General features: G+C 53.0%; 9 protein-coding genes across 9 annotated transcripts; 3 read left to right on the plus strand and 6 right to left on the minus strand.

Moving 5' to 3' along the window:
* Positions 1–1,471: 1,471 nt before the first annotated feature.
* Positions 1,472–2,659, minus strand: BO66DRAFT_401978 (putative RNA helicase/RNAse III; the record flags this gene model as incomplete). Its single annotated transcript, XM_025648786.1, has 6 exons — positions 1,472–1,492; positions 1,604–1,652; positions 1,703–1,968; positions 2,017–2,120; positions 2,177–2,373; positions 2,430–2,659. The coding sequence occupies 6 exons, from the start codon at positions 2,657–2,659 to the stop codon at positions 1,472–1,474; spliced, it is 867 nt and encodes a 288-aa protein (XP_025503445.1).
* A 530-nt stretch (positions 2,660–3,189) lies between these two features.
* On the plus strand, positions 3,190–4,464 carry BO66DRAFT_471857 (IGBP1/TAP42 family protein; the record flags this gene model as incomplete). Its single annotated transcript, XM_025652907.1, has 3 exons — positions 3,190–3,448; positions 3,522–3,798; positions 3,883–4,464. The coding sequence occupies exons 1-3, from the start codon at positions 3,237–3,239 to the stop codon at positions 4,462–4,464; spliced, it is 1,071 nt and encodes a 356-aa protein (XP_025503446.1). The 5' UTR covers positions 3,190–3,236.
* A 94-nt stretch (positions 4,465–4,558) lies between these two features.
* On the minus strand, positions 4,559–5,990 carry BO66DRAFT_471858 (porphobilinogen deaminase). The gene is made up of 2 exons (XM_025652908.1): positions 5,568–5,990; positions 4,559–5,478 (listed from the first exon to the last, which is right to left on the minus strand). Exons 1-2 carry the CDS (start codon positions 5,857–5,859, stop codon positions 4,739–4,741), a joined length of 1,032 nt encoding a protein of 343 aa, XP_025503447.1. The 5' UTR covers positions 5,860–5,990; the 3' UTR covers positions 4,559–4,738.
* An 834-nt stretch (positions 5,991–6,824) lies between these two features.
* Positions 6,825–9,925, plus strand: BO66DRAFT_350804 (putative LON domain serine protease; the record flags this gene model as incomplete). The annotated part of the gene is made up of 3 exons (XM_025644730.1): positions 6,825–7,302; positions 7,375–9,607; positions 9,661–9,925. 3 exons carry the CDS (start codon positions 6,825–6,827, stop codon positions 9,746–9,748), a joined length of 2,799 nt encoding a protein of 932 aa, XP_025503448.1. The 3' UTR covers positions 9,749–9,925.
* Positions 9,926–9,994: 69 nt separating this feature from the next.
* BO66DRAFT_392303 (mitochondrial 54S ribosomal protein uL23m) lies at positions 9,995–11,160 on the minus strand. Its single transcript, XM_025647466.1, has 3 exons — positions 10,967–11,160; positions 10,567–10,857; positions 9,995–10,433 (listed from the first exon to the last, which is right to left on the minus strand). Exons 1-3 carry the CDS (start codon positions 11,065–11,067, stop codon positions 10,193–10,195), a joined length of 633 nt encoding a protein of 210 aa, XP_025503449.1. The 5' UTR covers positions 11,068–11,160; the 3' UTR covers positions 9,995–10,192.
* A 454-nt stretch (positions 11,161–11,614) lies between these two features.
* Positions 11,615–13,040, minus strand: BO66DRAFT_324058 (protein kinase RIO2; the record flags this gene model as incomplete). Its single annotated transcript, XM_025643825.1, has 3 exons — positions 11,615–12,624; positions 12,704–12,848; positions 12,978–13,040. 3 exons carry the CDS (start codon positions 13,038–13,040, stop codon positions 11,615–11,617), a joined length of 1,218 nt encoding a protein of 405 aa, XP_025503450.1.
* A 305-nt stretch (positions 13,041–13,345) lies between these two features.
* BO66DRAFT_392304 (proteasome regulatory particle base subunit RPN1) lies at positions 13,346–16,692 on the minus strand. The gene is made up of 5 exons (XM_025647467.1): positions 16,386–16,692; positions 16,214–16,278; positions 15,982–16,146; positions 13,611–15,920; positions 13,346–13,549 (listed from the first exon to the last, which is right to left on the minus strand). The coding sequence occupies exons 1-5, from the start codon at positions 16,531–16,533 to the stop codon at positions 13,517–13,519; spliced, it is 2,721 nt and encodes a 906-aa protein (XP_025503451.1). The 5' UTR covers positions 16,534–16,692; the 3' UTR covers positions 13,346–13,516.
* Positions 16,693–17,450: 758 nt separating this feature from the next.
* Positions 17,451–18,787, plus strand: BO66DRAFT_99378 (uncharacterized protein). The gene is made up of 3 exons (XM_025653760.1): positions 17,451–17,866; positions 17,935–18,365; positions 18,419–18,787. Exons 1-3 carry the CDS (start codon positions 17,635–17,637, stop codon positions 18,503–18,505), a joined length of 750 nt encoding a protein of 249 aa, XP_025503452.1. The 5' UTR covers positions 17,451–17,634; the 3' UTR covers positions 18,506–18,787.
* Positions 18,788–19,588: 801 nt separating this feature from the next.
* On the minus strand, positions 19,589–22,050 carry BO66DRAFT_392307 (phosphoinositide binding protein ATG18). Its single transcript, XM_025647468.1, has 5 exons — positions 21,635–22,050; positions 21,419–21,573; positions 21,123–21,282; positions 20,189–21,068; positions 19,589–20,124 (listed from the first exon to the last, which is right to left on the minus strand). Exons 1-5 carry the CDS (start codon positions 21,684–21,686, stop codon positions 20,076–20,078), a joined length of 1,296 nt encoding a protein of 431 aa, XP_025503453.1. The 5' UTR covers positions 21,687–22,050; the 3' UTR covers positions 19,589–20,075.
* Between the last annotated feature and the right edge of the window lie 125 nt (positions 22,051–22,175).

The following is a 22,175-nucleotide window of genomic DNA, read 5'->3' on the forward strand; positions in this document are numbered from 1 at the left end:
TTTGCGTAGCCGTATGCAGGTATCAAATGCTGCAGACTGCATTGCTCTCGATTTTCTGATTTCCGGGCTCCCGGTGAGCCCTACCACTGGCGACTTCTCAGGCAGAATAACCTCGCAAACAAAAGCATTGTTGACAGGAAGTACCACATAGTGCACTTTCGCGTCTTGCTCTTTCTCATATTGCTTGAATGGTTGCTACGTCAGCACAATGACAGTCTATCACATGGATCACATTTACCAGAGAGCTAGCATAGCGAGCGAGTATGGCAATGGCGGAGTGATAGGTCAACTTGGCACCAGATGCTTGGATGGTGTAAGACCGCTTGCCGGCTTCTTTCTCCAAAACCTTTTCTAGGTCATCGTTTCCATGCAACAATCTGTTCTCAGGCAGAGCTTCGCAGAATTGTTGCATTATGCTCTGTATCAGATTAGCCAGGCTTTTGTAAGCACAATGTAAACCTACCTCGGCATCTCGAACCTCCGACAGTCGGCCCTGGTGCTGCGGATTGTAGTTTTCGACCATAATGGCATACTGCAAATAACATAAGCGTTGGCCTCGGCGGATGGGGAGTCATCTCTCATACCGTTGACCTGTAGTGTCGGGCACGACCACGGCTCTGCACGTACTGAATGAGTGTCTGATAAAGATCGAACCTATGCTATAAGTCAGACCCTCTCGATGATGGATGAGTAGTTTTGAGTACCTAACAACGAGATTGCAATCCGGAATATCGAGACCTTCTTCAGCTACCGAGGTAGCGAACTTATCTAGTCAGCATTATTGTTTTTGTAGGCAGGATCATCACATACCAGGCAGTTGATTTCTCCTTCTCTGAACTTGATCAAGGTAAGGAATTGCTGACGAAAGGTTATGCCCATTCCTGCAACGTCACCCGATCGAACTCCAATAAGCACACCAGGTCGAAGGAAAGGGATACATAAGTTGTTGAAAAGCTCAAACAGCATCAACGCAGTGTAGCGTTTCTCTGTGAAGACAATGCACTTTGTCTGATCTGGATGCAGAAAGCGCTTCTGCAGCTCTGCACGTAGCAGCTGCACCTTAGAGCTTAGCGCTCCTGGACCGAGAGGGCTAGTGAGCTCATGTCTTTTGACAAGGTCGCTGGCCTCTCTGATTCGCAAGATTTGTGTATGTGTATCCTGGGACACTGTGAGTGAACTATTAGACTCAACCGACTTGTTGATCTTCCCCTCGAGTCTGGGCAGAACGTCATCTGCTAAAGCACGTAGCCATGCTCTATCCGAGCACCAACTACCTAGTTCAGAGGTTGCCTGCCAGGCAAACTTGAAGATGCCCTCGAGACACTCGAGGTCACCAAAGCGTTGCTTGAGATTTTTGTACAGTTTTGTCGCTACTGGGGGCTCCAATCTCGTGTATTCCCACGTTTCTTCGACTGGACGACTGACATATTGGCGCAGTAAGGTAGCCTGGGATGTTGTGGCAATAGTGCTGTCAAGCAATGTTTCGAGTCTCCTATGAGACGTTAGCAAGTGCATCTGAGAAAAAGAGGAAAGCTTGTTCATACATCGCAGCATCGACCACATCACCTTTGGTGTCCACTGGCGAAGCCGTCATCCCAAATACCCTTGGCCGTTTTGAAGGAACCTCTTTAAGGTATGTGTCACGAATAATCCTAAGCCCAGTTAGACAATGTACTCAAGTTTCGTCATACAATGCACCCACCGTGCATACGGATGATCTTTCTTGGTATGATGAGCTTCATCGAAGATCAAGAGATTGATCTGATCCATCCTGATGTAAGAATTGAGCAGGCACTGATGCAGGATCTCAGCCGTGCAGACAATGACCATGTTTGTCTTGAAATGTTCATCCCAGATCTCCTTGTTCCATAGATCAGTTCCCATGGCGCCGAAGAACTGACCAACGCTCTGATCAAGGTTGTGACGCAGCACTGCCGCTTGCTGAAACGCGAGAGTAACGCTATCAACCTGTAGACGTGTAAGCTTTCTCATATAACCATGGAGAGGTATACGCACCAAGAAAAAAGATATGCGATGCGGCTTGTCTTGAGCACGATCATTTAGCTCGTTCTGCAGTGTATGCCTCAGCAGCAGCACTGCGATCAAAGTCTTTCCCGAGCCTATAACACACATAGATCAGATATGCCAGACTTGATGAGTAGATGTCAATCTATACCAGTTTCGAGCACGGCAATCGTATTCTGTGCTTTGGCCCTTTCGAATAATTCCACCTGGTAGTCTCTTGGGTCCAAGGTACCAGTAGCAAGATCATGCTTGACTATCAAGTGAGCGGTCGAAAGCTGAGCATCCGGCAGATCAGGAGCCACCCTTTTGTTGGTGGCGACTGGATCGGTGACAGCGCGCTTGGACAAGCTATGTGAGTGTCAGTTACATCCAGAAATGAAGGGTAAGTGATGGAATGAACTAACAGGACGTTGAACTTGGCATTTTGGAGTCTCCGTCGTTGCGAGGCATCCATTGGGTTGATGCTTTCTTCTTCTTCATCCGAGTCAGACGAGCTGGAAGCGTTCTCGACGTCCTCTGAGGAGATTTCAACTCCACTGCTTTCGTTGGTGGTGCTTGGGGTGCGATTCTTACTGTTGGAGGCAGGGATGCCCAGAAATTCGGCGTTGGGGTTTTCGACGTTTGGCCTGGCCATTTTCATGCTTTGGTCTCGACTCGGAGCAGAATGACTGTGGCGGAGAGAGGGAAGTTGTTCATGTCAGAGATGCAGAAAGAGGTAAAGTGAGTATTCAATGAAATGGTCAAGTCTTGCAGTGGGTTGAACCTCACATCAACAGCTGTTGCCAGTGTTACCGTGTCGTGCAGTGAATACAAACCATACAACAAACGGGCAGTCTATTTGTAGTGGGTGAATGTCTCACACCCCGGCTTGAGACTTGTCTTCGAAAAGATACATGGGCGTTACAAAACTTCAAAATGATCTTCGCCAAAGGCATCTGCTCGTTACAACAGACGTTGCAAGTATCTAGCCTTCGCAACTAAGCCAATAACATAGACAGGACTAGACCGGAGCAATAAGTTTAGTGTTGAATATATATACTTCCCAGCAGCCGGGATGGAGCGCAGGGATCCACCCCTAAATTGATAGATGCGGGGCTTGCCGCGGGGCGGGCCCAGGAATTATTTCTTCGAGGCCATCCTCCGTATTCAGCTTCAACTCCCTCCAGCAAATCTCCCAGCACCACCCTCCGCAAGACGCAAAATCACATCCAATGGAACAACCCCAGAACCTACGCACCCTGTTCACCGAGGCGAAAGCCGAAAAGTCCGCGCTGGAAGGGCGGTTCGACAGCAACACGGATGCTTATCGCAGTGATGTCAACGCAGTCATAGCCAAGCTTGAGGAATGCCAACGATTAGTGAGCTTGCTGTCGCTGTTTAGCTCCAACGAAGCTCTCGAGGATATCTCCACCGGAGATCTACAGTACTGGCCCCCATCCCTTAGACACTTGATCTGAGCTTGTCTTTTGTTCACACTCCCCTCTCTCTCACTGCAGATACCTGACCGTCGAATACCTGCTCGCCGACCTCCTCCAAAGAACCTACACATCGGACCGCGAAGCCTCCCTCCGCCGTGCACTGAGCCAATACGAGAAGTTCCTCTCCCGGCTGGAAGAATACGACATTCTCAGCGCCAGCGACAAGAAGCTCTACGAGCGGTACGCGGCCAACCCGTCCACCTTCTCCCTCACCCTCACCAACGATGCGGCGGTGCGGCGCGAGGTGAAGATCACCCGATTCCGGGAGGAGAAGGAATTGAAGCAGAAACTCGAGGTTAGACAGCACCACCACCACTACCAAATATTCTTGACATGAACGAGACCGCCCCGCTTACTCAATGTGACCCCCCAAAAACAGTACTTGTCCAAGAACAAAGACCGCCTGCAGAGCGACGAGGACGATGTGCGCGCCTTGTACCTGGCGGAGCTGGCGCTCTACGCCCACCAGACGTTCCAGTCGCTCGACCTCCTGTCGCAGGAGTTGTCTATGTTGGCCACGATGCGCACGGCACCCCCCAACCCCACCGAGCTGTCGCAGGATGACCCCCGGAGACGCAATGGGGACGCCGAATCGGGCTACTCCGAGCGACTGGATCGCCCGATCGCCGAGCTCTTGAGAGGAGGAAGGCTCGGGCCGATATTGAGCAAGGAGGGACGGCCGATGCAGCCCTTTACACTGCTGGATCGCCGCACCCAGCTGCAGCAGGGCGTGTTCCGCTCCGGGCACAACCTGCCAACTATGACAATTGATGAATACCTCGAAGAGGAGCGAAGGCGGGGCAACGTTATCGAAGGGGGAGGCGAGGCGTCCGGGATCAAACCAGAGGTCGACGAAGACGACCACGATATCGCCGACGGGGAGACTATGAAGGCCCGGGCCTGGGATGAGTTCAAGGAAGCGAACCCTCGAGGCTCGGGAAACACTCTGAATAGAGGATGATTGTCATGAATGCTACATAGATACTGATGATTTGGTTTCTTGGTCCGAGTCTTGCCATGAGACTAGCACACATAATGAATGCATATATTTTCTTGCTAGATCTGCCATCGACGCAGATATATGCCTTATGAATTGCGTTGTTATATCATAATCTATCTAAACCTGCAACGTGCCGTTTCCTTGTATGGGTATCCGTCTTTTTCATATCCTTCATGCCTTCCGTGAAGGAGAGGACCAGCATCTCCACCACAACATCGTTGTACTATACAAGACATCATTGCGAGGCCTGCTTGTTCCGCTGGATCTCTTCGAGGATCTTTCCAGCGCCCTTGGCCACCAGAGCATTGGCGACCGTGATCCCGAACTCCTCAGCAGCCTGAGGGGTATCCACGGACCCATCCACTTCCACCTCGGAGCTCTCACTGCCATCCACGCTAACGACAACCGACCGCATCCTCAACTTGGACGAGCCATCGGCATCACGAACCCACTCCGACTCGACACCCAGGGGGGCACTGCAGCCACCCTCCAGGGTGCGCAGCAGGCTGCGCTCCGCCAAACAGGCCAGAGTCGTCTCCTGGTGACCGATGCCCGACAACATGTCGAGCACAAGCCGATCGTCCTTGCGGACCTCGATCCCCAGCGCCCCCTGCCCGACGGCGTAGAGCATGCCGGCGTTCTGGGAGTCCAGATAGGCGGTGATGCGATCCTGCAGGTCCAGACGGAGCAGCCCGGCGGCCGCCAGGATCAGACAGGCGTACGGGCTGTCCTCCGCGTCCAGCTTCGACAGACGAGTGCCGATGTTTCCGCGAACATCCGTGACCTTGAGATGGGGGTACCGCCGCGCCAACTGGGCCGTCCGGCGGATGGAGGAGGTGCCCACCACCGAGCCCGCCGGCAGGTCGGCCAGGCTCTTGTACGGCAATCCCTGCTTGACGACCAAGACGTCGCGCGTATCTTCCCGATCCATCATCGGGCCCAGCGTGCATGAGGGCGGCAGCAAAGTGGGGACATCTACGTTGCAACAACAATAAGTCTGTCAGCCCAAAAATTCCCGGAGCCTTTTCTTGTTCTTCCGTTGGGCGCCACGCCACACCACTTACCCTTGAGCGAATGAACAATGAGGTCCACATGACCGGCCATCAACAGCTCCTCCAACTCCTGAGTCCACAGATTCTTGGTGGTGAAGTCCCGCAGCGCGATGGTGGTGTTCTGGTCGCCGGCGGTTTCACGCGAGTGGATCTTGAATTCATATTCGGGCCATTTGGCCTTGAGGGCGGCCTGGACCAAATCGGTTTGGAGCAGAGCGAGCTTGGACTTGCGCGTTCCAATGGTGAAGACCTTGCGGGAGGAGGGATCAGCGGCGTTTGCGCTGGCGAGCGGGGTAGAGGCCATTCCGACTGTGGTTGGGGGGGAAAATAAGAGCAGGGAAGAGGAGATTAGAAGCGGGTGGGTGAAAGAGGAGGATAGAACGGGAATGCGCTCCGAAAGGACAAACAAACAGATGGGTCAATTAAGGATTGAAGGGGGGGGGGGGGGTGTGTCAGAGGTAGTGGCAATAGAAAGTGTGCTGTCAAGTAACTTAATGGTTAAAGTTGGATCTCCGGCTCGAGCACATTTTCCTCCGGGTATTTTTTGCGGGTTCTGTTTTGTCATACGACCCGGCTGGACTGTCTGGTCCGGGGCAAAGATAGTGGGATATTGTAATCTTACAGCGGTAATCTTACAACTGGGGCCCTTTTTGCCTCTTCGCGATAGAGAGCATCACGATAAGCGATTCTACTGTTCAATACACGTCATGGTGAGTGTGGACTAGTATCCTCAGTAGTACTCATAATTGCGACCATCTTGATCGACAATGTACTCTTATCAGATCGAACCCAAAGGGGATAGAAGCTGGTGGAAGAGCAAGGAGCAAGTGAGACAAGAGGAGAATCCCCCAGGTTTTGGGGGGTTATTTAACTCAGGGTTGGTCGTCTGACGGCTGCGAACCTCGGCATGATCGGGAGGGAGTGCGCTTATCTTTCGATCTTCTCCTCCTCTCCGCCTCACCCCCAACCCCAGACGGGAGTGTCGCGCTTGTCTGCCTTCTTCCATCCATCCATCCATCCATCCATCTACCCTTGAGCTTCTAATCACTTTCTCTCCTCACGTTTCTCAACTTTTCCCCTTAAACTATCCATCAATCTATTCTATCTCACATTTTCCCACTTCCTCATCCTCTCTCTCTCTCTCTCTCTTAATCTTGGCTCAGCTGAAACGACCACACCCTACCTCTCTTATTGTCATTCCTCTCTCAGCTTCATTCATTGTACCCTTTGCGACCACGTTTGAATTGATCTGGCATCCGTCATCCCGCCATGGGTTCCCACAGCGGCCGAACCACCAAGCTTGCCTTGGTGCCGCTCCCCAAAGGCTCTGTCTTACTTCCCGGAGTGACCCTCCGGATTCCGGTCTCCAACCGACCCGATATCGCTAATCTCCTGACCACCGTGTTGGACCGTTCCCCCGCAGCGAAACGCGATGGGAGTATCGTCACCTTCGGATGCATCCCTCTCAGCTCCCCGTATCTCAGCAAAGATGGCCAGCGGGTCATCGATGATGGGACCCTGGAGGAGGACAAGCGGGAGGAGTACGAGATGATTGATGCGGGACAAGCGCGCAAGGAGGACCTCTTCCGGTATGGCACCGTGGGCAAGGTGATCGGCATCCAACGCCGTGCCTACGCAGAACCATCCCTCCTTGTCCAGGGGATTCAGCGTTTCACCCTCAAACGAGTCCTCAAGGAACGGCCGTTCTTTGAGGCCGAAACCATCATCCATGACGATAAAGGTTTGTGTCCATTGCATTATTCTTCTCTGTTGATGCCATATGACGTCTTTGACTAATCATCCGCATCTGAAACTGCAGTCATCAACGATACTGAGACGGTCGACCTGTTCCAACAGCTAAGACAGCTTTCGAAGGAGCTATTGACTCTTCTGCGACTGTCCTCACTTCTGCCCTCGGCGGGAACCCGCCTATCGCCCATCATCGCTCGTAAATTCGAGATCTTCATCACCAAGTCTGATATCTCCCACGCAGGTAGACTGGCCGACTTCATGGCCGATGTTGCGGACTCGGGTTTTGAGGAGAAGCTCCGCATTCTGGCCTCGTTCGATGTCCGAGCCAGGCTAGAAGGCGCCATCGAGATTCTAAGTCGGCAGGTACAGAACATCAAGAGCAACGTCAAAGTCACGACCATCACTACCAATACATTCCCCGGGTCTTCATTTGATATTAGCCAGATTGATCCGCGCGAGCGGGAGCTGCTGGCCAAACGAGCAATGGCAGGCCTGGCGGGATTGACGCCGCCGGGCATGACAAGCGGCCGGAACAACGACGGCGATGAAAAAGAAGCGAACGAGGTTGACGAGCTCCAACAAAGGCTCAATGATGCTGAGCTTAGCCCTGAAGCCAGGAAAGTCGCGGATAAGGAGTTGCGTCGTCTCCGGAAGATGAACCCTGCGAATGCAGAGTACGGTGTGTGCAGAAGCTATCTCGAGAACATCGCCGACATTCCCTGGACCAAGGTCACCGAAGATCAGCTTGGTCCGGAGACTCTGAAGAGAGCTCGCCAGCAATTAGACGACGACCATTACGGCCTGGAAAAGATCAAGAAGCGGCTTCTCGAGTACTTGGCGGTGCTGCGTCTAAAGCAAACCTCTAATAAAGATGTGCAACGCCAGATCGAGAGCCTCACCCAGGAACTGGATGCTTTCGATGCGGGCGATATCGAAAAGGATGTTCCGACGCTATCGGAAGCAGACAGGGTCGCTCTTGAGACCAAGCTACACCTGTTGGAGTCCAAGCGCATCGGCGACAAATCACCGATCCTTCTGCTTGTCGGCCCTCCGGGTGTCGGAAAGACAAGTCTGGCACGGTCCGTGGCTGCCTCCTTGGGTCGCAAGTTCCATCGGATTTCCCTGGGTGGTGTCCGGGACGAAGCAGAGATCCGAGGTCATCGGAGAACCTACGTTGCCGCAATGCCTGGTTTGATCGTCAATGGTTTGAAGAAGGTCGGTGTGGCTAACCCGGTCTTCCTGCTGGATGAGATCGATAAGGTGGGCGGAGCGAACTTCCAGGGCGACCCCTCGGCAGCTATGCTTGAAGTCTTGGACCCCGAACAGAACCACACCTTCACCGATCACTACATCGGCATCCCACTTGACCTGAGCAAGATTCTTTTCATTGCTACGGCCAACTCGCTAGAGACCATTCCCGCACCGCTCCTCGACCGTATGGAGACAATACAGTTGTCTGGCTACACGAACATCGAGAAGCGACACATTTCCAAGAGACATCTTATTCCCAAGCAGGTCCGGGCCAACGGACTCTCTGAAGGCCAAGTTATCTTATCGGACGAGGTTCTCGACAAAGTCATCACGTCGTATACCATGGAATCTGGAGTACGGAACCTGGAGCGTGAAATCGGTTCGATCTGCCGGTCCAAGGCCGTGCAGTACGCGGATGCAGGTGACGCCGGCCGACTGGAAGCGTACAATCCCGTGGTGAGCCTCGAGGATCTGGAGGATATTCTCGGCATCGAGCGCTTCTACGAGGAACTGGCGGAGAAGCATGGCCGGCCCGGCGTGGTCACGGGCCTCGTGGCGTTCTCCACCGGAGGCCAAGGCAGTATCCTGTTCATCGAAGTGGCTGATATGCCGGGCAACGGCAATATCCAGCTGACCGGTAACTTGGGTGGCGTCCTCCGCGAGAGTGTTGAAGTCGCTCTGACCTGGGTCAAAGCCCATGCCTACGAGCTGGGGCTGTCCGCGGACCCCAACGAGGACATCATGAAGAATCGCAGCTTGCACGTGCACTGCCCGTCCGGAGCAGTTCCGAAGGACGGTCCTTCCGCCGGTCTCGCCCACACGATCGGCCTGATCTCACTGTTCAGCGGCAAGCCTGTGCCTCCTAGCCTCGCCATGACCGGTGAGATTTCGCTGCGCGGGAAGGTGATGCCGGTGGGCGGAATCAAGGAGAAGTTGATCGGAGCGCTGCGTGCGGGCGTGAAGACCGTCCTTCTGCCGCAACACAACCGGAAGGATGTGAAGGATGTACCGCAGGAGGTCAACGAGGGGTTAGAGATCATCTACGTCAAGTAAGTTTCTCTTTTCGAGTGATTTGGTACCTTCACTAATGCTTGGCTATCAGACACATCTGGGAAGCCATTCGACAAGTGTGGCCCGACGCTCACTGGCCGGGGCAACACCAGGCCAATTTCATCGAGAGCCGGCTGTAGACCGGTTTCATAGCCTCTCAGAATGGGATAACTGTAGATAATGCTCTTGTTTTATGATATAAGCAGCCAGCGGGGTTTTGTTCGATGCAGCGTTTTGCGATTCCACCCACTTTTGTCCTACTATCACCCAATACTCAAATTCTAACAGCATATTATCCAATACACTTATTATCAATCAACCCACATCCCAACTCCGCAAACCAATCCAACCACAAGAGAAAAAGAAAATGTATTTATAAACCCAAAGCGATATAATACAGCGCGACCATGAAAGAAAAAAACCCCCAGAAGAAAATACATTACCCCAAAGGAACAAGCCAGCCCTGTTCCCCAAGTCTAGGATTTTTCACCGCCTTTCATCCTCCTCTCCCTGGATATCATCCATTCCGTGTACCCAACCCATTCATATGCACCCCAAACAACCCTCAAACCTCACCTCAACAGTCAGGACCTCGACCCATCCTTAGGACTAGTAGCCGCCTTCCCGCGCACCGCGCGATCGTAATTCAACCCCAGGGCCTGCCAAGTCGGGCGCCAGGGCTTCTCGCCGCTGAGGATCTTCTCGGCCTCGGCGGCGTACGACTCGCGCTCCTTGGTGGGGGCCAACATGCCAGCCTCGGGCTTCTGGGCGTCCTGCATCTCCTGCTGCCACTTGGCGGCCTTGTAGTACTGGTCCTTCTCCCACCTGTTTTGTGTTGTGCCGGAGAATTAGCATTGCATCACACACAGCACAGCACAGCCCCGTGTATTGCACACGCAAACCACTCCAACCACAGCAAGGGTAAAAAGGGGGCAGGGTAAGGGCAAGGACAACGTACTTATCCATCTCCTTAGGCGCCTCGGGCCACACAAACGGCTCCTTCATCTCAACGGTCATCCGCTTCTTGCTCTGCGGACGGCGCAGCGGACCGTACCCGAACCGGCCCCGCGACTTCATGCGGGTGACCTTCTGCTGCTCGACGAAGCTGCGCACGGCCAGCACGCCGACCCCGTACGCGCGCTGCAGGTAGTCGCGCATGTCGAGCTTGTTGAGGTTGAGCGGCACGTAGAAGGAGGCGTAGCGGGGCGGGAGGAAGGGGGTGCGGATGAGGGCGATGGTGAAGTCGGGACTTCGGCCGGCATCGAGCATACGTTAGCGTTGGGTGGGTTTCTCGGTTGGAGGGGGAGTATGCGGTATGGGGCTTGCGTTCAAGGGTGGACTTGAGGGTTTGGGCTTACAGAAAGACCTGTTTGCGCGCCTCCAGAGGAGCGCCGGGACCGACCCAGCCTTCCGGCCGGGTGGGCACTTTTTTGGCGAGTTGCGTGAGTTTGCGGACCATTTTTGGGGGTGTCTGGTCCTTGTCGGGGAGAGGAAAAGGAGGAGGAGGAGGAGGAGTGCTGCGAAATGTGGTGGTGGTGGTGGTGGATTTGGAGGTGCGGAATAGTTTGGTTATCTTCCGGAGCGGAACTTTCTTGCAATTCGTTGTTTGCGTCGTTTGGCCGCTTCGGCGCCCGTAGCATTTGATAGTTCTAGTAGTTTACTCCACTACGGGAATAATGCGGAGGGATAGATGGCTGGCTCAATGCTTATGCGGTAATTGTCAGATATCTGTTCTTTGCACTTATGTGCAAATCAATTGGATGCCTTGGACGGGGTCGAGGGATGTTTGGAGTGGAAGTTCATAGTCGGACAATTTCTGACTTCAGCCAGTGGCCTCAGTAAAACCTCAAGATCTCAAGATCTACGTTATTGGATAATCGCAAACAACAAGGTAAGACCTACGACAGAACTAGCTACGTGAGTTGCAGAGAGAAACAAGTCCCAGAAAAGTTCTATTCATTATGGTCATGATCGTATCATATCTTTTTATCCATCGCAGCAGATCCCTACTGTCCCCCCTCCGACACCTTCAAATTGCCTAGCCGTCGAGAACTCTCGTCGAGCTCGTCCGACTGCGACTCCTCCCTATCCTCCTCCTCTCCCTCTTCTTCTTCTTCCTCCTCCTCCTCCTCGTCGTCATCATCCCCATCCTCACGATCACTCCCCCCATCCCCCGTCGCCCCAACCTCCTGCATATAACTCTCCAACTCACGGGCCATCTTCCTCGAGAAGCCCGACGCCTCAACCTCGACATCCAACCGCTTCCCCGGATTGGCCATCATCTGCTTCTTGGCATCGGCAAAGAAGGGTCCGGACACGTCACTGACGAAGTGGAACTTGCGGGAGAAGTACCGTTTGATGCAATTGACATCGCGATCGAAGTACATCTCGGCATTGGGGTGATCGATGGAGACCATCTGCGGGAAATCGATCACCACGGGCACCAGTGTCACTTTCTCCTCGCCGTCCTCAGCCTCCCGCCCCTTCCCTTTGCCGTCATCCTCGACCACCTCCTTGATCAAGATATTAAACTCGTTAAAATCACCATGAATCAACCCATACCGCGCAAACCGGACAATCATCTCCATCAGCTCGGCGTACAGGCCGGCCGGGTCCGCGACCGACGAGATCTGGCGCAGCGGGAACGCATCGATCAGGCTCATGACGATCGTGTGCCGGTTCTGGGCGATGGGCTCGGGGACGCTGAAGCCGTTGGCGCGCAGCGCCTTCATGAAGGCGAACTCCTTCATCGCCGCCAGCCGCGACATGTACATCCACGAGGCCGAGGTGCGGTGCCGCAGGTAGTCGCGGTTGGTCTTGACGGTGCGGAAGGAGATGCGGCCCAGCCGGTGGATCTTCAGGATGCACTGCTGCTTCTGGTGGTTGGCCACCACGTTGATGTCCGACTCCTTGCCCACCCCGATCTGGTTGCCCACCGAGTAGATCACCTTCTGCTTCTGGTGCGCGTGCAGCGCCAGGTAGTCCAGCCCGCCGTAGGTGAGCCGGTAGCCGTCGTCTGTCCCAAGAAAATAAGTATGGTAAGTAAAAAGAACCGTAGACAAGGTTTGAATAGCAAGGCAAGCAGGCAGACGTACATTTAGCATTCTTCACCTTCGCAATCAAATTCGTCTTCGCAAGGTTCGAGATCGATCGATGCACCCCGCTGCCCCCGCGCAGGCCCGAGATCTGCGCAATCAACGGCGTCGGCACGATTTCATGGTTCCGACTGCCTTGTTCAACCTTTTCTCCTCAAGAAAGACAAATTTGTCTGTTAGCTTTGGTCAATACATCATGCGCTTGCTCCGAGAAATAAAATGGACGACCAAGAAAAAGTCAAGGCGGGGAAATGCTTGGAGGGGCGTAGCGTACCGCCGAGAGAACGCGAAAGTCCTCCGCCGTCAGGTAACGGATCGCTTTGGGGTCGAGCTTCATGGCCGCAAATTCCTCAAAATTTGGAGTTGGTGAAGAGGTACAAAATGACGAACAGTCAGTCGGATTTTCAAGAGTGGAGTCGGCCGCCTATCTCTAAGCCTTCGACGTGATTGCGGCGGCGTCCCTGAAGGTACCCGGGGAAAACTTATGGGCTCCACTGCCCTATGCCCTAGTTTCCTGTTCGGGATCCTTCTGTATACAACTCGGACAATGTTGATGAACCGCTGTGACGATGACAAGAATCTACACTACATATACACGGAAGCATTACGTCAATCAACCTGGGTCCTCGAAACTAATTCTATCTTAAGAGTAAACTTCTTAACTTAGAACACACCCCTTCCTATATCCATTGATCTAATTGATATAAGGTATTTCCGGTTCGTTCTGAATACATTAAGTCCAAGAATCCCAAAGCTGTGATTTCCCGGCGCTCATTCAAGCTCGCAAAGTTTCATGTTCAGTTCTCGTCTCATTTATGCGGAAGTCTCCGCCTCCCAGTTGGGGTTCTGCATTCCAGTTAGCAGGCAAACTTCACTCAGCAAAAACATGGTGGATCGCAATATTTACCTTGCGCAAGATTACCAAACCCTCCAGAGTGCTGCTGAGAGGGATGTATTGCTCGTCTTCGAGTTCGGCCCGCTCACCATAGGCCAAGAGAACTGGCGTGCTCTGCGTCTGCCAGCCAGTGATCGTCTTCGGGCGACCAGCCTGGCCGACGACATCCACGGCCTGACCGACCCGGACATTCACAGTTAGAGGCTGTAGGTCTTCATCGAGTGTGACGAGGAAGCGAGGGTACATGGCAGTGATGAGGAAGTAGAGGAGGTAGTGGTGTTCGGCGAGGATGAATTGCTTGGCGTCAATCAAGGACACCAGGACGGTGAGCAGACCGGCAGCTGATACACGCGACAAGACCTGTCGGTCGGTGTGGAAGGGGTTCAGGGTCATGGTGCCCTTGCCCATATGCAGAAGACCCTGCGCGATGCGAACCATGAACAAGGAGTTCTGGTCACGGTGGTAATAGCTAGCCAGCTGACGGAGCAACTGGGCCAAACGAGCGTTGTTGGTACCGGCACCACAAAGACCCATGGCGAAGATCGCGTTGATAGCGACGTCGTTGTCGGTATCGTGGCTGTATCTCGAAAGAGTATCGTAGACCTTCATTTGGGGGTTGCTAGGGGTGATCAGACCCATAGCGAGGGGTACAGCCTTCCGGATGTTGCTGGCACCGTAGTGCATGAGATGACCGAACTGTCGGAGGATCATATCCTGGCCAACTTCCTCGCCCATGGCGATGAGCGACAAGCCAAGTACAGCATACGACTGGACAAGCTCGTCGCCCTTCTTCTCGTCGTTCTCCTCGATGATGTCATTGCAGATGTGAAGAAGTTCCTGGAGCTTCAGGACGGTGCCAGTGCCTGCCCATGCGCAGACCGAGGCAAGCACAGAGGTGGGCTTAGCCATGGGGTGATCCACGGCCTTGAGGATGTCAAGAACAACATCGACCTCTTCTTGACGACCGAAGTACAGAAGGGCGAGACCGAGCGCCATGAAACGGGTCCACTTGTCCTTCAGGTGCTTCTGTCTCTCCTCGTCCATCAAGGTCGAGGCAATCGCCTCACTGACTTGGTGGTTGGAAGAGCCAACGAAGATGAGACCCAGAGAGACAGCAGCCATGGCAGAGAGCTGCATATCCAGCGCACTGTCTTCGACGATCGGAAGGAGAACCTCCAACAGCTCCTCCTTGTTGGAGCCAGCATAGGCTAGACCAAGACCCATGATCGATGCGACCCGCATGGGCACGCTCTTCGCCTCCAAATTCTCGGGGTCGCTCAGGAGAGCCAGGGCAGGGTCAGAGTCGATCCGTACACCAGAGTTCAGGATACCGATGGACAACAAAGCACCCGCCTTGATCTGATCTTCCGAGGCGTACGTGTACTTGTCGATCTTATCCAGGCCGATCTCGACATCTCTGTGCATGAGCATTCCCAGAGAAGCCGTGGTCGACAGCATGCCGTCATCCTTCGTCTTCCACACCCAAGGACCCTTGTCACCTTCAACCAGCATCATCTTATCGTTTCCGAATCCAGCATTGGCAAACGAGTTCACGAAAGCGCTGGCGAGATTGTGTCTAGCAGAATCGACGTTGGTGAGGCCGGCGCCACGTGAGCTTTCCAAGTGAGTCTTGTAGATATCTTCGGGCATCTTGGGATCCAGAATGTTGAGCTCCTTGCCAAGAGACTTGAAGTGCTTGGGGATCGAGGTGTTGTTGAGGCAGTCCATGAATAGCTGATCTTCTTCATATTCCGGGAGATCGAGCCATATTTGCTGTCGGGAAACGAGGAACGCCATCTGCTTCTTGATAGAATCGTCCGAGGTGGCGTTCAAGTCGCTCTTGATCAGCTCAGTGTCGTTTAGGCGAATAGCGAGGACAATGGCCTTGGTGAGCTCCTTGTAGGTGACATAGATCTCGTGCGCGGTGCGGAGGAATTGCTGGTCTTCTGGGTATGTTAGGAGGTTAACCATGCTAACCATATACAGGCAGACTCGGGCGTAGGTGTTCTCGTCCACAAAGCGAGGGATTTCCTCGATGATCTCGAGCTCACTCAGCAAGTCGACGGCATCGGCTTCGGCGTTGTGCTTCAGGAAGTACGGAACAAGAGAAAGAGCAAGGTCGATCAAATCTTGTACATCCTTCTCAGCATTTAGCCTGTTTTGATATTCCTGGCCGATCTCCAAGGCCAGGTGTCTGATGTATTCATGGCCCCATGAGCCGAGATCCTCCGACTTGGTCAGCAGGCGGTACTTCAGGGTCTCCAGCTTCTCCTCGTCTCCGTATGTCATTCCAAGAACTGATAGCATGTCGGCCAAGGAGTCCTAATTGAGATAAGGTCAGATTGTCGCTCCGATCCGCGCCGTCATACAACAGAAGACGCACCTTAACCGGGCTAGCCGGCCACTTGTCATAAAGCGCCGTGAGGTCATCGTAGTGAGGTCGGAGGAATTTCAAGGGCTTAGGGACAGCGGTCATCGAAGATGTCGAGGTCTTTATGAAATTCTTGATCGCATCCAAGGCAGGGCTGTAGAGGGATGTATCCGGCTCCTAGGCAGGAAAGCGGAGCGTTAACGTCATCGATCGGGGCCTGTAGCAACAGCTGCTGTGTCCATACCTTTAATCTTTCCACGAGCATCTCCAGCTCGTTCTTCAATTGCTGATCTTCTTCATTGAGCTCCTCTGTATCATTTGATTAGCACTGCACGGCAAGCTGGCATAGCTGGTGCCAGAAGCGGCGTCGGGTCGGGATGTTCCCGCCCATGCCTTGGGCTCAATGTATCGCCTACCTTCCTGGGGCTCCTCGTCCTTCTTCTTTCCGTCGGCTTGAGGCTTCTCGCCGGTCTGTGCCTTCTTTCCTCCAGCCAAATCTTTCACATCGTCAACCTTGCCCTTGCCCTTGTCGGCGGGAGCTGACCGCTCGCCATCTTGCGCCATTGCTGACGATTATATGGCGAGTAGGACTGTGTGGTATCGGGGATGGGGGGGAGACTAGAGCGTAGAAAGATGCTCTGACGGGGGTTATCCGAGGTGGTAAAGGTCGAATAGAATAAACCTTCACGGAGCAGGCGATGACGAGGGGGGTGGAATCATAAGCTTGTTGATGGGGAGGCAGAGGAAGCTCTCTCAGTTCCTCGCCGCTCGGGCGGGTGTTGCGCTCCTGTGGAGCTAGGCTGCTTATGTAAGGCCGCACCGCCAAGCCTTCGACTCCAATAGAAGAGTGAAACAATCCATGTATGTCAGCATCATCAACTAACTAACCAAGGTACTTTAATCTTACTCTACTCCTGCCTCAAGATACTGTAGGGTGAATAATTCTACAATTATATCATATGCTTTGAGATTATTGACACAGCTGGAACCATTCGCATAGCTATGCTGCACTAATACCATCTACAAATTTAATCTCCCAATCATCTATATCACTAATGTGAACTAAGGCATATTGATTGCAGCTGGAAGGCAAGCTCATACCAAGTTCTTGAAGAAGTACCTTTGCGGCATTTTCACCGAATGACGGCGTCTCAGTTCGCCGTCTAGGAGTTTACAATCGCCTCGTTTGTATCCACCAACTCTTCCTGTCCAGTTATGGACCGGGCAGTGTATCCGAGCTCCCGGAGCACATATACGTACAGCAGAAACAACACTGATTAGATCAGTTCCAGTCATCCCTGGACACGAACGCCTCTCAAATCGGAACTTGAGATGAGTCCTGCGCTTTGAGACATTGCCCACATCTTCCGTTTCCCCTCCCCAAGTCAATCTCTTGTTGGTCGTCAAAAGTACAGTTCCACGGAATGCAGATTCCAAACGCACAAGCAGCGTTTGTCGTCCAAGGCGTAGTCACCATCTCGTCATGCGAACTTAAGCCTACACTCGACCTTTGGCACATGTTACACTGCAGGAAGCTGCGGGGATTCTGCTCTTTAGAGGTCTACCCCATGGAGGGGGTGCAAAGCTGATATATATAAGCCCATTGCCTCATCTTTTCCTGTTCACAGCCCGGTCCATAATCATCATTGCTGGACTTTTGCAACCATGGGTCGCACTAGGAAAAACAACGACAAGGAGGAGGAGGAGGCCAAAAAGCGTCATATCCAGAGCCTCTGCGATGCTTGCTGCATCCGCAGCCTGAAACCTTGGATTCGAGCTTCTCTCTGCTGCGCCGATAATTCTTTTCTCGAAGCATTGGTGCCAACGGCGCAAATGCCCCATGAAATCGGGCCGTCGTCTGATGCCCGGATCTACACAGAAGAGATAATCAAGTCCTGTGAGCTGGATCGTTGTATCGGCGTTGTAATACCCCAATCAGTGCGTCTAATTCATGTGTCATCCTAGTGGCCCAACAATCCAGGGAGGAACCTACTTATCAGACCCAGGAGTTCCAGGGGAATCAATGCACACAGAAGCTGCAGACCACAACGAAATCCAATGATCCCCAGCAGCCCCAGACTTCCGAGAGCACTGATACCACAGCTCCTGGGGCCCAACGATCCAGCGAGGACTCCGGTTGCCAGACCAGGCAGTTGCAGGGGGATCAATACACACAGAAACTGCAGACTACAAAGCAATCCGATGATTCACAGCAGCCGCAGACCTCTGAAAACACCAATACCACAGCTCCCGGGGACCAGTATTCCAGGAAGAAGTCTACTGTCCAGTCTCAGGAACCCCAACGGAATCGATTCACACAGAAGCCGCAGACCATAAAGCAACCCAGTGATCTCCAGCAGCCCCCGACTTCCAAGAGCACTGTTACTACAGCCCCAGTGAGCCCTCTTCTTGTTTTTCACGTTCCAATAGCCTGCTAAAGTGTTACTAGTCTCAATCATCCCCACAACCCCAGACGTTCGAAAGTACGGAAGTAACAGTCCCTGTGAGCCTTCTTGTGCTTAAATTCCCAGCCTAATATTGCGCTAAATAGTAGCCTAGCCCACGGACAGTGAATGCAAGCGGCGTTATAAACACCTGAAGGAATACCCATACATCCAGCATGTCGGCTTCAGCCAACAAGGCTGCAAGCTCTAGGTCACGCGGAAGATCTTCTGGGGCCCCCAGCGCTTTATCTCGTTGGAGGCCGATTTCCTGGGCCAGCCCATCCCTGGCCCATACGAGGAGGCGCTGTGGGCGGCATGTCTTCACCACCCTCACTGCGACGTGTATGAAGAGTTCCGCATCGAGCCCCTCGACGTATCCCGCGACGGGACGAGGCTCAGAGCGAAGTTTGTCCGGCCTGGCTGTCCCCCTGATAGCAAGCCACTCCCTGCTCATCTGCGGGGACTGCCCAGCACCTACTGTCGGAGCTGGACCGGCGGATTAAACGCGTTGGACGCCGAGGGCATCTCAGACTTTGTCCTGGCTGACGCTGACCGAGCTAATCTCCCCATAATCCCTTTGTTGGTACTGCAGCTGGCGGCCGAGCGGGCCGCAAACCCTCATCCCCTTGCTGCTGACTCCAAGACCAAGAAACAGGTTACTGTCTCGGAGAAGGAGATACCGCAGGACCCCAAGCATCAAGTCCACCGACGCAAGAAGTTCCCTGTCCTTCGTAACCTAAGTTCCTTGGGGGTCTGTCTGCTGCCTGTGTTCTGGTGGCAGCGCTACAAGAAGAGTCGACAGCTCTGAGCCTCTCGACAGAGCAGCCAACCCCGCATCTCGCCCAAGAATTTGCAATCTCTTTGCTCCCGTGTGTTTTGGCTTGATCATTCATACTAAAAAGTGGGGTTTCGGTTTTTCGGTTTCGTTTAGCTTCTACTTTTCCGGGCAGTTTGCGTGACTATCGAATATGATTAGCTTGATTTAAACTCAGAGAAAGTGCTCTCCTCACCAGTGTAGGTCATACATAGGCACACTACGTTGCTTTCCGATATCGTGACTGGTGTGGATTGTAATGCATCATCGGTGATGAATGACTACTTCAACTTGTGGTGAATAAATCTTTGACTTGAGCGAGGAGAGAGAGGTCCATTACATAATTTAGATATATCGTACCGAAGAGGCATACAATGAGTCGAGCGAGAAAGCAAGAGATGAAGAGAACTAACCAAAAGGCGAACTAAGTTACAGAAACCTTGTAGTATAGCCCGAGGATGCATACACACCAAACATCTCCATCAAAAGCCTCATTTCACCGGAACAGGGAAGTTTACTCTGCGCGGCGCGCAGTTCAAAAGAGACAACAGCCACAGCCACAACCACAGGTGAATTATAAGTCACATATATAATAAGTCCTCGGAAGTCTGGACAAAGGGAACCCTAATTAAGTACCTGAAAAGAAGAAGCAAGAAAAGGACGGAGCGAAGAGATAGTGACTTGCACATGTAGACGGGCTTGATGTTGGGACACAGACACACAGAGGTTGAAATGCAGACGCTCAAAGAAAGAACAACATGCGACTGGCTCATTAAACGACTGACTTGATTTAGCGAAGCAAAAGGCAAAGAGAGCAAGAATCGAAATGAATGGTATCTAAGACAAATTCAGTAATCCATGACTGAGTATCCCAATCGGTCGTTCGCGTCGAGGACACTGTGTGGTTTGCATGCTTAGTATGGACCCCATTTATGGTTGAAGACAAAACAGGGAAACTTACGAGTATTGCTTGGTCAACGTTCCCTCACCACCTTTCGAGAGATCGATACTGAAAACGTAAAAGTTTCCGTCACTGGTCACCACCATCACCTGGGGCGTGTTGGTGCTCATTGCAACGACACTGCGAAGCAGACCATTGCTGCCGTTGGCGCCGGGGCCTTGATTGGTTTTGGGCAGTTTGATCCACGCAAAGTCACGAGCGGGCTCCCACATCTCACTGACACCCTTGGGAAGATACCCGCCCACCTTCGCGGCAAACGAGCTGCCGACATTTTGTGAGGTGCGCCGGATGATTCCCATTAAGGTTCCATTATGTTTCCTGGAGGCTAGCTCAGAAGAGCCCGACTCTCCGCCAACATCGTCCGGATCCGAGGACTGGCCAAAAGAGCTTTGGCTATATCTCCGGTCCGCAACAGTGGGCGAAGACGATGACGGAGTGGTGTGTGATGACTGAGACTGCTGGCTCAATTTGAACAGGTGAATGGTCTCGGTGGAGGAAGATACGCAGAGAAGTGTTGAGGTGGTATTGAACGACATGCTGTAGATCCTAGACGGTATCGATCCGCGCCGGAACTGATATAGCTTGTGACCATCAGGGACGGAAAACACTCGGATGATGGTTCCTTTGTCGGAAGCGGTGGCGATCAGTGTACCGTCGCTGTTAAGTGTTATACACGCCAGTGGAGATCGATGCGCTTCGATAACGTTGATAGCTTCCAGCTTCAGAGTGTCGAAGATCAGAACTTCACCACTCGTAGGTGAAATATGTGTGGTGCCGGGAGGCGCATGAGAAGGAGGAGTAAACGACGAGGGTGGCGCCTTCTGGGGAAGGGGATACGCGAGGTAGCAATTGTCAGAGGAGGGGGATAGAGCACAGATTGCTAAGTAAAGTTAGACCGCATACAAGGAATGCGCGGCGACGAGCGTTGTCTTACCATTTGGATTCGGGGAAGTCTCAATGGTATACAATAGCTTCATCGTCTGAATATCGTAGAGGTAGATCTGATCCTCCAGAACTATCACAAGTCTTTTGCGATTCAGCTTGACCGCGAGCACGGTGGTAGGGAATGTCAACTCGCATATCGTCGACTGGCGCTATAGGTGGGATCAAGAAAGACAAAAGTGTTAGCCAAATACGTCATGTGCGCAAGGTAGCAAACAAAGCAGCTATTTCGTCAAGGTACATGAACCCGCGAAGCCCAACCAATGTGCACAAGGGTGTCCTACGAACCTTGGTATTAGTTATTTGGAGGCGACGTGGTGACAGAATCAGCGCAACCAGGGATGTCGAGAAAAGCATCTCAATTATGGCAATGTTCCCTTCCTTCGTCTCATAGCTTTTCGCGAAAGGATCAGTGGTGAAGATACGAAATCCCTTGGAAGTCGCTGATAAGTGTCAAGAGATATTCCATGAGTTAAGCTGGAGGATGATCCGGAGGGCCCTTACCGACGGCCAGATAGCTATAGTCCTGGTTGAACGTCACGAAATTCATCGCCATCTTGTCTGTGCCGATTGCTGTGATCGACCGCGTCCCACTCTGCGCAAAGAATCTATGACCGTGTGGATTGACGAGCTATGTGGGCGACCGAGAAGCAAGCGATGCAAAATACTCTCGACTTGAACTGAGGCAACTGCGGGGCCTAGACAAGCTTCAGTGTTGCTGAATGGAGGGGCTAAACAGATCCCGTCCTAGGACCGCTTCCGTCACAGTTGGTGATGTTCGCCTTGCATATCTCGTGGGTGCTGGTGGTAAAGACGCAAGATAGACTTCGACGATCGATAAGAGCCGATGCTGCACGAGCTCAAGAAGGAAAGCGATCGCAGTCGTTCCAGTTGACAATAATAGCGAGGGATGGATGAATAGCAGACTGGTTGGTTGGACGCGGAGGGATCGGAGAACAGCCGTTCGTTCGTCTTTGCCGCGGTTTGCGTCAGGCGCGGCAAGCGAGCACCTGACGCTCGGGCCACACCTTGATCGCCCGCCGCT

Source organism: Aspergillus aculeatinus (assembly GCF_003184765.1).
Source record: "Aspergillus aculeatinus CBS 121060 unplaced genomic scaffold BO66scaffold_27, whole genome shotgun sequence".
Classification (NCBI taxonomy): Eukaryota; Fungi; Ascomycota; class Eurotiomycetes; order Eurotiales; family Aspergillaceae; genus Aspergillus; species Aspergillus aculeatinus.